This window comes from Panthera uncia, assembly GCF_023721935.1.
Source record: "Panthera uncia isolate 11264 chromosome C1 unlocalized genomic scaffold, Puncia_PCG_1.0 HiC_scaffold_4, whole genome shotgun sequence".
NCBI classification, from domain to species: domain Eukaryota; kingdom Metazoa; phylum Chordata; class Mammalia; order Carnivora; family Felidae; genus Panthera; species Panthera uncia.
The window spans coordinates 75,015,014-75,027,218 of record NW_026057585.1 but is presented as its reverse complement, the minus strand read 5'-3'; the positions used below and the strand labels follow the sequence as shown (position 1 = coordinate 75,027,218).

Sequence of the window (12,205 nt, the reverse complement as noted above, 5' to 3'; positions counted from 1 at the left end):
TTTATTTTTTAATTTTTAAAATGCTTTTTCAAAAACTTTCTGTATGACATTTTAACATGTTTCGTTTAGTTATTCTTTTTTTTTTTTTTTATTTTTTTTTTTTTGTTTTTTTATTTATTTTTGGGACAGAGAGAGACAGAGCATGAACGGGGGAGGGGCAGAGAGAGAGGGAGACACAGAATCGGAAACAGGCTCCAGGCTCCGAGCCATCAGCCCAGAGCCTGACGCGGGGCTCGAACTCACAGACCGCGAGATCGTGACCTGGCTGAAGTCGGACGCTTAACTGACTGCGCCACCCAGGCGCCCCTCGTTTAGTTATTCTTGAGAGAGAGAGGGAGAGAGACAGAATACCAGTGGGGGAAGGGGCAGGGAGAGAGAGGGAGACACAGAATCCGAAGCAGGCTCCAGGCTCTGAGCTGTCAGCACAGAGCCCAATGCAGGGCACAAACCCACAAGGGGTGAGATCATAACCTGAGCCAGGGTCAGACACTCAACTGACTGAGCCACCCAGGTGCCCCATGAAGGTGATTACTTTAGATGGGTGGCCACAAAAGGCCTTTTTTAGAGGGTGAATTTTTTTTTAACTTTATTTATATATTTATTTATTTATTTATTTATTTATTTATTTATTTATTTAGGTAATCTCTACACCCAGTGTGGGGCTCGAACTCATGACCCCAGGATCAAGAGTCACATGCTCTTCTGACTGAGTCAGTCAGGCACCCCTAGGGGGTGAATTTTTAAAACGTTTTTTTTTTTTTAACGTTTATTTATTTTTGGGACAGAGAGAGACAGAGCCAGAACGGGGGGGGGGGCAGAGGTTTTTTTTTTTTTTTTTTTTTTTTTTTTTTCGGGCTCTGGGCTGATGGCTCAGAGCCCGACGCGGGGCTCGAACTCACAGGCCGTGAGATCGTGACCTGAGCTGAAGTCAGACGCTCAACCGACTGAGCCACCCAGGCGCCCCAACCTAGGGGGTGAATTTTAAGCTGAGTCCTGGATAATGAAAAGGGCACCGATTATGCAACATTTTAGAGAAGAGAATTCCAGGCGGCCAAGACAGCGTTGCAAGGCCCTAAGATGGGAATGAGACGAGCTTGTTGGAAGTACAGAAAGAGGATCTGATGTGTTGGAATCCAGTGAACAAGGGGTCTTGAGGTTAGGTCTAAGCAAAGACCGGATCATTATGGACCATTGTAAGGAGTTTATATTTTGTTCTAAGTGCAAGGTGGAACTGTGTGGGAGGTGACAACCTGATCTATGTCTAAAAAGGCTCACTCTTGGCTGCTTCATGGACCGGAGTGAGTGGGAACAAGAGTAGAAACAGAGAGACCATTCAGAAGGCTAGTGCAGTTGTCCAGGTGAGTGACGGACCACGGTGACAATAGAAGGACGGAAGTGGATGAATGCAGGATACATTATGGAAGTAGTTTGTCAGCCCTTGCTAATGTAGAAGAGAACGAAAGAAAGAAAAATCAAGAGTAACTACTAGATCTTTGACTTGAGTAAGTGCGTAGGTAGTGGAGCCATTTTTCTGAGATGGCAGAGATGGGGTTTTGTGGGTGGTAGGGGCAGATATCAAGAACTGACTCTAGGTGGGACATGTTGAGTTTGAGATGCCTATCAGATATCCTGGTGGGGATGGGGATGTCAAGGAGGCAGTTGGATGTGAGTCTGGAGCTGGGATGAGGTACAGATGGGATACAAATCTGGACGTCATCAGTGTATGGATGTGAGGAATCACTCAGTGAAAGGTGGGAGGAAAATGTTCTAGGCAGAGCTTAGAAATCTTCAAAGTCCCTCCTTGTATGGGGATCCTGCGCTATTTCCTCCAGATAGCATTACTTCACAGGGCTCCAGCCTCTGCTTATGCTCATGTTTTACCTCCACCTTCCATCGGATGTCTGTCTGATTCGAAAGGGCCCAAAGGAATAGGTTGGGATAGAGGATCATAGTGGAAAGAAAAGCCAGTATGGAAGAGTAAAGCTTTTTCCATGTAGACAGATGACCAGAGGAATTTCCACTTAAGCTAATACCTAGAAAGACAAGGATGAAAATCCTGGTAAAATTACCTGACCTCAAGCTTCTGGGACATGTTCCCGTTCTGTGCGCCCTCCCAGGGTGCCCTGTGCCTCCCCCATCTCCGCACCATCGGCTGAAGTATAATTGCCCTCGTCTATCTCCCCACCTAGAGTGTGAACAGCTTGAGAATGGGGGTCCATGCCTGTGTGCTTTGGTTTGGAACCAGCAGCACAGCACAAAGCTGGGTGCTTGGCGCTGAGTGCATGCTTAATTAGTGTTTGCTGAATGGATGGATTTAAGAGTGAGTGTCATTTTCCTGATGTGGCTGGAAACCTGGGGGCCCAAGCCACAGTCGGGGGGCCTAGTTCAGGGCTCCAAATAGTCCTTGGTAAGAAGTTGTTTTGATGCCCCTTCACGGAGAGAACCCTGCTCAGGTGTTTGGGGTGTGAGTTTCCCTAGTTTCAAGGCCAGTAACTTCTGGAGGGAATTAGCAGAGGCCTTCAATTGGTGAAATGGGGGACATTGGAGGGGAACACTTCTCAGGCCCAGAGAACATTGTAGAAGGGCATAATTTTTAAATGCCTGCTCCCTCTACTATCCTGCATACCCTCAAGGACAAAGACCTGGTCACAGTCACTTGTGTTCCCGACAGAGCACAGATCTGTCCCCGGCACATAGTATTCCTCAATAAAAGATTGCTGAAATGAATTGAAGCCCAGTAGCCCAAGGTTACTGGACAGCTGCCAGCTGCAAAAACCTTGGCAGATTTTACCAGTGGCTCAATCCCAGGGCAGCACTCCTGGAGCTAGAGCCTGGGGGAGATATCACCGAATGTCCTAGGTCCTAAGACCGGAAGCCTCTGGAAGCTCCACCTTCTCACAGCCCACAGCATGAATAATTCAGGACCGGACTGGTGGTCAGATTTGGGAAGGACAATGAGGTTGAGAAGAGGCAAACCTTTCGATGCTCTCCAGTCAGAGAGGCTGGGACCGCAGGCTTCCTAGGTGATTAGACAGCCCTGCCTCATGAACTCTCCCCTGCTGGTCCTGTCTATAGAGCCCTGGGCCACCGGTCCCAGCCCCCGCGGACACTCAGTATCATACCCAGCCTCCCTGCACCCTTGCCACGCTTTCAGTTTGCCCTCCCCTTGGCACCCATGTTCCTCTCTCACTGAGAAGGCTATTTGTGTTTCTGCTTCTGCTTCACGGTTTCTCACCCATCCCCACAGGAACTTTAGAAACGGGCTGCAGAATTCTCCTGGGCTGAGGCCTCTGCAGGCTTCTGTGGAGAGATGTCCCACACAGGGGCCTGCGCTACTGGCCCAGCTACACTTTAGGTTATACTTGTGGACCCCTGACCTTTCTCTGGAAGTCTAAAAGTACCTGTGATCCAAGGTAAAGAATGCTTGGCTGAATCAAAGACTGGTTCTTTGTCTTGGCTTCAGACAGTAGAGAGCAAAGGCTACAGCATGAGGTTTAGAGAGAGGCCTGGGATCTAACCGGAGCCCCAACACTAGTTTGCTTTGTGGGCATCAGCAAGTCCTTTAATCTCTCAAAGTCTCTGTTTCCTTATTTGTGAAATGAGAATAATAAAATTACCTACTGCACGGGGTTCTGGGGAGGATTTAACAGGACAATATACACAAAATTCCCCGGGGGCATTGCCTAGTGAAATTTAGCAGAAATTTAGTAATGGTAGTTCCTTTCCTTTATTTAACATGGCAGAATGCATGCAGACAGAAATTTAGAAGGTTTCAGTGGGTGGAAATCCCCCCCTTCCCCTCCCTACTGTTCCTTTCTGGGATCAGAGCTTCATTACCTTTTGCTGGGACTATTGCAATAGTCTTCTAGCATAACCATCCACACCCATCTTGTGTCTGTCCCTGGGTTACTTTCAGTCTTCTGCTTTCCACCTCCCTTGGCTGCTCATAACCATAGAATTTAGACCAAATTTCTTAGCTGGAAGTTCAAGGGCCTCTGTAAGTTGGTCCCACCCACATCTTCCTAACCTTTACAGTGAAAAAGAACCCAGAACATGAATTCTAGTCCTGGATTGGCTACTTTCTTTCTAGATGACTGAGTAAATTATCTAGTCTCAGTTTCTACATTCAGAAATTGAAGATCATAGTGCTGCCTCAAGGGATGCGCTGTGATTTATATCCTCTATCTTTACTGCTAAGCCCAGTGGAGTCAATGGGCAGGGACCAGATGCAGCTTGCTCATCACTGTATTCTTAGCACTGAGCCTAGGGCCTGACACATGGTAGACGTTCAGTATCTATATCTATATCTGTTGAAAGAATGAACAGGATTGTGAGGATTAGATATGGCATGACCCAGGAAAAGCACCTTGCGTGGTCCCCCAGGAGGCACGCCCAAATAGTAGCTGTTGCTATGCAGGTTACTAGTGGAGTGACTTTAGGCAAATACCCTCCCTTCTCTGAATATGTTCACTTATCTGTACTATGAAAGCACTGAAGGCATTCCTGGCTCTTATTTTCCGAAATACTAGGCGGAGCATGCAGAAGCAGCTCAATAAACGTTTTCTCAGTGGGTGAAGCCTCTTCTAAGGCTCTAAATGGTGCTGTCTAAACAAGAGTCTGTCTGAGTTGCCTCCTGGGGCCTGGTTCCCCTCTGCCCTTTACCCCGTGGGGAAGATGGGGCCTCCTTCTGGTCCCTCCTACATTCGGAGCCAGAAGCCCAGCGGGGATGTGGACTGGCTGGGCGCTCTCCGGAAGCGGGAGCAGAAGCCCCAGGAGCAGGGAAAGAATGTAGGTTTAGGGGAAGCGGGCAAAGGGGGGCAGGCCGGGGAATGGGCCATTCAAGAACCGGGTTCGGCTGAGAGGCAGCCAGGCAGCCAGGGAGGGACAGCGACTCGGGGACCGGCGGTGAGGAGCTCCAAAGGGGCGGGAGCGTGAACCAGCCCAGGGTCAGCGAGCGGCCGCGGGGCCGGGGCGGAGAGGGCGCGGGAGCACTGGGCGGGGAATGTGGGGGTATGAGTTGGCCCGGGGACCCGGCGGCCGCACGGGAGGAGTTGCGGGGGGGTGGGGGGGGAGGAACACAGAGAGAGGCCCGGGGGCCGCAAGAGGACTCGGGGGGGCAGTGCGGAGGGGGCGCCGGGCTGCGGCCGGGCAGGGGCGCGCGGGGAGCACGGCAGCGGCAGCGGGTGGGGTGCAGGGCGGGGGGAGCGCGCATCGGGGGGCGGGGGGCGGTGTCGGCGCCGGGGGTGGGGGAGCGGGTTGGGCGGCTGCGCCGGCTCCGCTTCAGCCGCTGCCGCTAGGGCGCGGGGGGCGGGGGGCTCGGCGCCGCGAGCTCGGCCATTGTGGGAGCCGCTCCCCTCGGCTCCGCGGCGCTCCCCTCCGCTGCGCTCCCGCCCCGGACGCGCCCCGCCGCCGCCGCCGCCGCCTTTGCTGCCGCCGCCGGCCGGTCTCCCCTGCTCGGGCTCCCAGGGTAAGGCGCGGGGCGCGGGGCTGGCTGCAGGCTCCCTGCCTGTCCGCGGGGTGCGCGGCGGCGGCGGCGGGGCGCGGTGCTGGATGCGCCGGGCGGCCGCGCCCGAGTTCGGGCGGCCGGCGGCAGCGGGAAGGCGGGTTGACAGGCGTGGGCATCGCGGCCGCCGGGGCCTCGCACCTGCAGCCTCAGCGGTCGGGGCGGGGGAGCGCCGAGCGCGCGGAGCGGGGGTCTCCCCGCGTCGGGCGCTGCCCCGGCCAGAGGGAGGCGTGTTCTCCGGGAAGATGGGACGCCGAACCCTCCCCTGCGGACGAGAGAGCTGCGGGAGCGGCCAGGGCCGGGCGGGGAGGACGCTTCCCAGCCTCAGGTCTCCACCACTGGCCCCGGCGCCCGCTCGGCATTCGGTCGCGCGTCCGCATGGCGCGGCCCCGGTCTTTGTCAGCCGCGCGCGGCGGGCACGCGGACCCACCCGCGGCGCCCCGGGCTCCCGGGCGCGCCCCTCCCCCACCGCGGGGAAGGGGTGGAGGTAGGGTGGGGAGAGGGGCGGGGGGGGGGCCGCAGCGGGCGAGCGCCAGGCAGGTGAGGTTCCCGTCGCGCACCTGGCCTACGGCCTTCCGAATGGTTTGGGGGCGTGGGCGCGCTCTCCTGTGAATCGAGGGTTGATGGAGTGACTCAGGTTACCGAGGGGGGAGGCGAGAGCCCCGAGGTCAAACAGGTGTTTGGGAGGGTCGGCAGACTGACCGGGGTGGAGGCGACGAGGGAAGGTCTCTCCGGGAGGGGTCTGGGACCAGCCTGCCTTTGTAGTAAATGGGCGTCTTGGGGAGGAATGGGCGGTTCTGGGATGAAGCAGGTGGCCTGAGAGGAGGGGCGTTTTCTTGGCCCCTGCCGACGCTAGGCAAGGAAGCGCGGCCTGAATTTCCCCCGAGGCGGGGGCAGTAGCTTCAGCCCCCGACCTGGCTGTAAGAGGTAGGAGGCGGGCACCAGAAGTAATTGCGGGGAGGGGGTAGGTGCTGGATAAAAGGCAAAGCTGTGCCAGGACCTGGGTCCTTTCCTTTCTGCCTTCTGTGGCTGGATTCCTTCTTGATGTTCCATGGGAAGAGGGCCCAAATGCTGCTGGCACAGGAGGTGCCCTGGCAGGGCTGTTCCCTCCGCCGGAGGTTGCTTAGAGGCCTTCAGCACCGTTTAATGTTTCTTTTGTTATCTCTTCACATTCTGTGCTTATGGTGGGGAACCCCCCGGAGCCTGTCTCTGCCCCTTGCTGCCTCCATGCTGAGGTTCCCAGAATCCGGGAGGAGCTGTGCCCAGAGACCCATGGTGTCTGGCCATTTAGGCCACCTCACGGTCTCCAGACAGCCCTCATAAAGGAAAGGTGACAGTCTCCTGCCCTCCCTGGACCCTAGAGCCAAAGAGAGAGCTGGTTATCGGGCTGCATTTGGTCCTGCAGGGAGGTGGTAGCTGAAGGCATGCACCATCCAGGCTCTGATGAGGCTGTTGGGGTAGTGGTCCATGGGTAGCAGATGGTTCTGGGAAGTGAGCTTGGCCTTGCTGAGGGTCGGCTGCCCAGTCTGGTTGGTGGAGCCCAGCTGGCCCCAGGGTGGTTATGTTTCCGTTCAGATCTCTCCACTAGCTAAACTGACCAGAAAAACTGACTTTCTGTGTCACCTCCCCCACCCCCATGCTGTGCCACTTATTTCCACAACAGCCCTTGGAAAAAGCAAACAAACATTTTATCTAATGCCTCTTATGTGCCATGTGTGGTGCCAGCCAGTTTTATATTTGCATTTCACTATGTTCTTAAGACATCCTCTCAGGTGAAATAATTACCCCATTTTGCAGATGAGGCAGCCAAGTCCCAGAGAGGTGAAGTGACTTGCCCCAGACCACACCAGTTGTAAAGTGGCCAAGCCAGAGTTTATCCCCAGGTCTGTCTTACTTAAAGTTCAGTACTTTTTCTATTAGATGTGCCAGAGATGGAATGGGAGAAATTCCTGTCTATTCTAGCTCATGCTTTGTTTCATGCCTGCTAGTGAGAGCGTGCCTTCGCTTTTTTAAAATACTTCCCATCTGCTGCCCCATTTTTATCCTTATAACATTCCTGTGAGGTAGGTCGAACAGGAATACAGTAATAGATACTGTTCATTAAGTGCTTATTGGACACCATGCACTGTTCAGCGCTTTACCTCCCTTGTGCCTTGCAAACAACCCTATGAGGTTTAGGTGCTATCATCACCCCCATTTTATAGATTAGGATGCTGAGGCTCAAAGAGGTTAAATGGCTTCCCCAGGGTAGAACTTAAATCCATGTCTCTGGATCTATGGGTCTTAAAAGCTCCAAATGTACCGAGTAACAATAATAGAGGTTACTAGGAATGGGAGCTAACTTTTACGGAGTATTTTCAGATCTGTGAACATCTTCAGGTATATTATGTCAGGGGATTTCTCTAAAGTCTTGTGAATTAGTTTTGCCATGGTTTAGCATCATCCCATTTTCCAGATGAAGCAACTGAGCTTCAGGGGGTAAAGAGGTCAAGTCAGGGGCAGAACTGGGACTAGACCCTCTGCTTCCCAAGTGTCAGCGTACCTCATGTGACCCGTTCCCGTTCCGTCTGTTCACCCGCGCTCCTCTCTCCTACAGATCATCTCTCCCTGGGCTCCCAGGTCCAACCCCCCTGCTGCAGCCCCTGCCTGGGCAATGTCTTCCTCAGATGAAGAAACGCTCAGTGAGCGGTCCTGCCGGAGTGAGCGGTCCTGCCGGAGTGAGCGGTCTTACAGGAGTGAGAGGTCAGGGAGCCTGTCTCCATGTCCCCCAGGGGACACCTTACCCTGGAACCTGCCACTGCATGAGCAGAAAAAGCGGAAGAGCCAGGACTCGGTGCTGGACCCTGCGGAGCGGGCCGTGGTCAGAGTTGCTGGTAAGAGAGGCCCGAGTGAGTGGGGTGGCAGGGTGCAAGGCAAGAGTGGGCCGCTGGCTGGGGGCGAGTGGTGGAGGGGTCCTCCTCAGGGTACTCTGACAAGCCAGCTGGAGTCCGTTTCGGCATTCCTGTTGTTGGAAAGATCATGGCATAACCTTAAAGAAAAACTTGAGAGGGTAGAATCTGCCACTGCTCCTTCCTGCGTGCTAACAGGGGACCTGTTTCCATTTTTGCATCTTCTCTGCCTCTGTCCCCGTGCAGTTGCCTTCATAGCTAGCTTACATACCATTCTGGATCTGGACTTGTTTCACTTACTCTTCTATCCAAACGATTTTCCATATTACACTTTAGGCTTTACAGTTACCATTTTTAAAGGCTGCGTAACATTTCATGATTTAAAAAATCCTACTCACTTTCTACTTTTTCACCATAACAGACAATGCTGCAGAGAACATCTTTATGAATAATAACACTTGACTTTTGTTGAGTTATTTCCTTGGGCTGAGTCTTTGGAGAGGGCAGTTTCACTCACAATGCTTTCTGAAAATGTGGTACCCACTTAGCCTTCCTGCTGGGAGAGGGCTGGGGCCGCCTGCCGTAGGAGATGTCCGCTTCTCCTTTGCCAAGTAGCCGAGCATGCAGGGCAGTGGTTACAAGAACAGTCTTCGAAGTCAGAGGGATAAGGTGCCGGACGGGTGGCCCTGCTACCAGCCAGCTGTGTGGCTCTAGGCAAGTCTCTTGTCCTGTCTGAGCCTCCCTTTCCTCGGCTTAAGAATGCTTCCCGTACAGAGCTGCCTTGAGGATGAGATGAGATAATGTATGTAAAGCTCTTAGCACGGGTTTCTGGCTCAGGAAAGGGGAGGGTTGCAGAGTGCTCCCTCTGCTGCTTCCTGCGAGGGCATCCAGGGCTGCCCCCGTGGGGTGTGCTCCATGTTTCCACAGGCAGCGGGGCCAGAGTGCAGATGGAAAGCTAGACAAAGCAGTGCTGGCAGCTAGTTCAGTGACATCACCCAGCTTCATTCCATCACCTAGGCCTGTCCTGCTCCCTCTTTTGTATCTCTCAAGTAGTGCCCCCTGCCCGCCCCTGCTGTGTCACCTTGCACCTGGACCTTCCAACCTCCGACTCACAGTTCTCCTCCTCCATTCCTGCCCCTCCTCCATGTGACTAACAAGAGTATTTTGTTCTAACATGAGAACGTGATCCTGTTACTCAGCTGCTTATAAGCCTTCTTTGGCTCTTCATTGCCTGTGGAATAGAGGCCCCTCAAAGTCAGGCCCCTCTTGAGCTTCACCTTTTGCCATCTCTGCCTCTAAGCACCTTGCCGCATTGAGCTGCACCTTGATCCCAAGAGGTGTGCATCTTGCAGGATCAGACCTCCATGCTTTAGCTTTCTTCTCTGCAAGGCACTGGGAACCACCTCCCCCTCTTTTAAGTGCCGCCTCCTCTGTCCCCAATGCCCCCCGGAGGTATCCAGAGCTCCCTCCTCCGCTCTGGTATTCATACTTTTCCCTCCCCTGTGTTCCCTTGTACAGTATGGCAATTATCCCCTTTCGGGGGAACCCTCCACTCCCTCAGGACTGTTAGCAATGCTGGACCGTGTCTTGCTCATGTTTTTGCCCCCAGCTGCTTGCATGGGGCCTTGTGCCTGTTTGGAGATCAACCAGCATTGAATGATTGAATGCAAGGAGCGTTTCGAGGAGAATATGTGACAGATTGTGATCCAGGAACAGGCAGTGGGATGTAATGGAAAGCTAGACAGGGAGAGGGTTATGTGGGCTCAAATAATGAGGGAAGGGTTTTAGCAGAGGGTGGACTTGCAAGGAGGAGACCTGGCTGGAGAGTTTGCACTCCTTCTGTGGGCAACAGAAAGCCCTTGGAGAAAGGTCTTTGGTCCTTCTCAAGACCTTTGGGCCTGTGGCATCAGCCAGTCCACGGAGTTTCACAGCTGTCTCTAGGATGCAGGAGGGGCTTTACTTGTCTCCAGCCTTGAGAGGCCCCAGCTGAGGGTCCTCGGGATCCACAAAGCTCTCTCCTTCTCCTGAAGGCAGCCTCCTTCTCCTTCCTTATGCCCTCTAGCCCCATCCTCCACCACACATATATACTTATAGGTCCTTTTGTGATGATTTCCCTTTCCGGTCTGCTCCTTGCTCCGAGGGGCCTCACCGGATGTTTTGCCTGCTGTTTAACATCCCAAGTCTGGAATAAAAGTAGAGTGGACTTGAGGGGGCTTCAGGCCCAGGCAGAGTCCCTGAGGATGCTGCTGGGTCAGATGAGCAGAGGCGTGGCAGGCGCTGTGCTGTGTCTCCGGCATCCATGCTGATCTTCTATTCAACCTGATCCTGCCAAATGACTGTCTTGAGGAGGGGGCTGGGCCGGTGAGGCTGAAAATGTGGAGACTGTCATGGTTAAAAATAACTCGTGCGCTGCAGTTGGGCGTGTTTCGTTAGCAGCAGAGAAGAGGCGGGACAGCTGCTTCAAGGCCCGGCTGAAATCTTGCTGTGATTTTGGAACGTGGTGGGGACTCTACCAGGGTAATTTAGAAGGCAGCCTGACTTCTGCGGGGATTGCTTCCTTTGAGGTGCAGGAAGGGCATGTCTGGGAGACCTGGGTGCTCTGAGGCTCTCTGAAGTTAGAACTTTCATCCTGGGAGGAAATGAAGTCAGTCTTGCCCTGGAAGCCAGCTGTGGCCTGTGCAATTTTCTCCTCCTCACGGGGTCTGGGTGTGAAGCCAAGTGGGGGTGTCTGCATCAGTCTCACCACATGCAGAGACCTCCCCCTTCCCCTACCCCATTCTGTGTCCTGTGCTTGGGAGGCCTGATGGGGGAACCTCTGCTGATCACACGTGGCACACTGAGAGGCATGTCAGAGCTGAGACACCTGCTGACCTCAGTCTAAAGTCAAAACAGGTTCTAGGGGCTCCACACGTACTGTAACCCAATTTTTCCCATCCTCGTCTTTTCCCTTCAGCGTGTCTCTCTCTTCTTTGCCAGCCCTATTCCCAACTGCTTAACCCTAGCCACATTGCAACAGAACAATAGTCCATTAACAAGAAAGCCTTGTTTCTGTTGATCAGTGTTTTGGTTTACATAGAGATTTCACAATAACTGTGTGTTAGGTAGGACACGTGTTAGGATCTGAGGCCCAGAGGATTTACATGCCTTGCCTGTAGTCACACACCAGTAACTACAGATCCTCCAACTCCAGGTGCATTGCTATTTCCATTTCCTTAGGCAATGTGGGGCAACCAGGCCAGGCTGAATCTTCTGCAGGTGACAATCTAAAAACCTGAGTTGGTCTCAGATTCACCCGAGAGTCCTTCTGGTCACTTCTGGGAGAGGTCTCAAGATCCTGGCCTGTAGAAAAAGGCAGAGACAGAGATCTTGGAAACTTTGCCTCTTCGAAGCCCCCTGGCTCTCTATTGTCAGTGAACAGGAATAGTGATACCCTTACTTATTGGTGGGGGGCAACAAGGAATGGGGGTGCTGTGGAAGGCACGCCAGCAAAGGAGCACAACACCACAGGAGAGGAAAGAAGCCTGTATCTCTTGGAGCTCTGGGGAGCCTGGGGGAGTGGGGGAAAGCCGGGTACAGGACAGTGTCACACAGCTGTACACTGTACAACTCTAGGGGGCGCCATTCATACTTTCTGTTGTTGTGGATTTGTAGATTTATTATGACAAGTTTCCTGCAGATGGCAGTAAAATGTCTGAAAGAAGGGCTCCTGTTTGGGCTAGGGGCTAGGCTGGGTCCAGGAGGAATTCACCATCCACCATCCTTCTAATACCACATCTTCAGGACCCTCCTTGTTCTTGGCAGCGATATCCAAAGA

At 53.6% G+C, this 12,205-nt stretch overlaps 2 protein-coding genes across 11 annotated transcripts in view; one reads left to right on the top strand and one right to left on the bottom strand.

The window, feature by feature from the left end:
• Positions 1 to 2,075: 2,075 nt before the first annotated feature.
• Positions 2,076 to 5,212, bottom strand: LOC125913691 (uncharacterized). The gene is made up of 2 exons (XM_049618883.1): positions 4,663 to 5,212; positions 2,076 to 2,185 (listed from the first exon to the last, which is right to left on the bottom strand). The coding sequence occupies exons 1-2, from the start codon at positions 5,210 to 5,212 to the stop codon at positions 2,076 to 2,078; spliced, it is 660 nt and encodes a 219-aa protein (XP_049474840.1).
• A 2,887-nt stretch (positions 5,213 to 8,099) lies between these two features.
• Positions 8,100 to 12,205, top strand: part of MACF1 (microtubule actin crosslinking factor 1) — a 330,452-nt gene continuing 326,346 nt past the window's right edge. For all 10 annotated transcript variants that reach the window (XM_049617441.1, XM_049617439.1, XM_049617440.1 and 7 more), the window contains exon 1: positions 8,100 to 8,376. In XM_049617441.1, the coding sequence (XP_049473398.1) occupies positions 8,157 to 8,376 (220 nt within the window). In that variant the 5' untranslated portion in view covers positions 8,100 to 8,156. The remainder of the gene's footprint in view (positions 8,377 to 12,205) is intronic.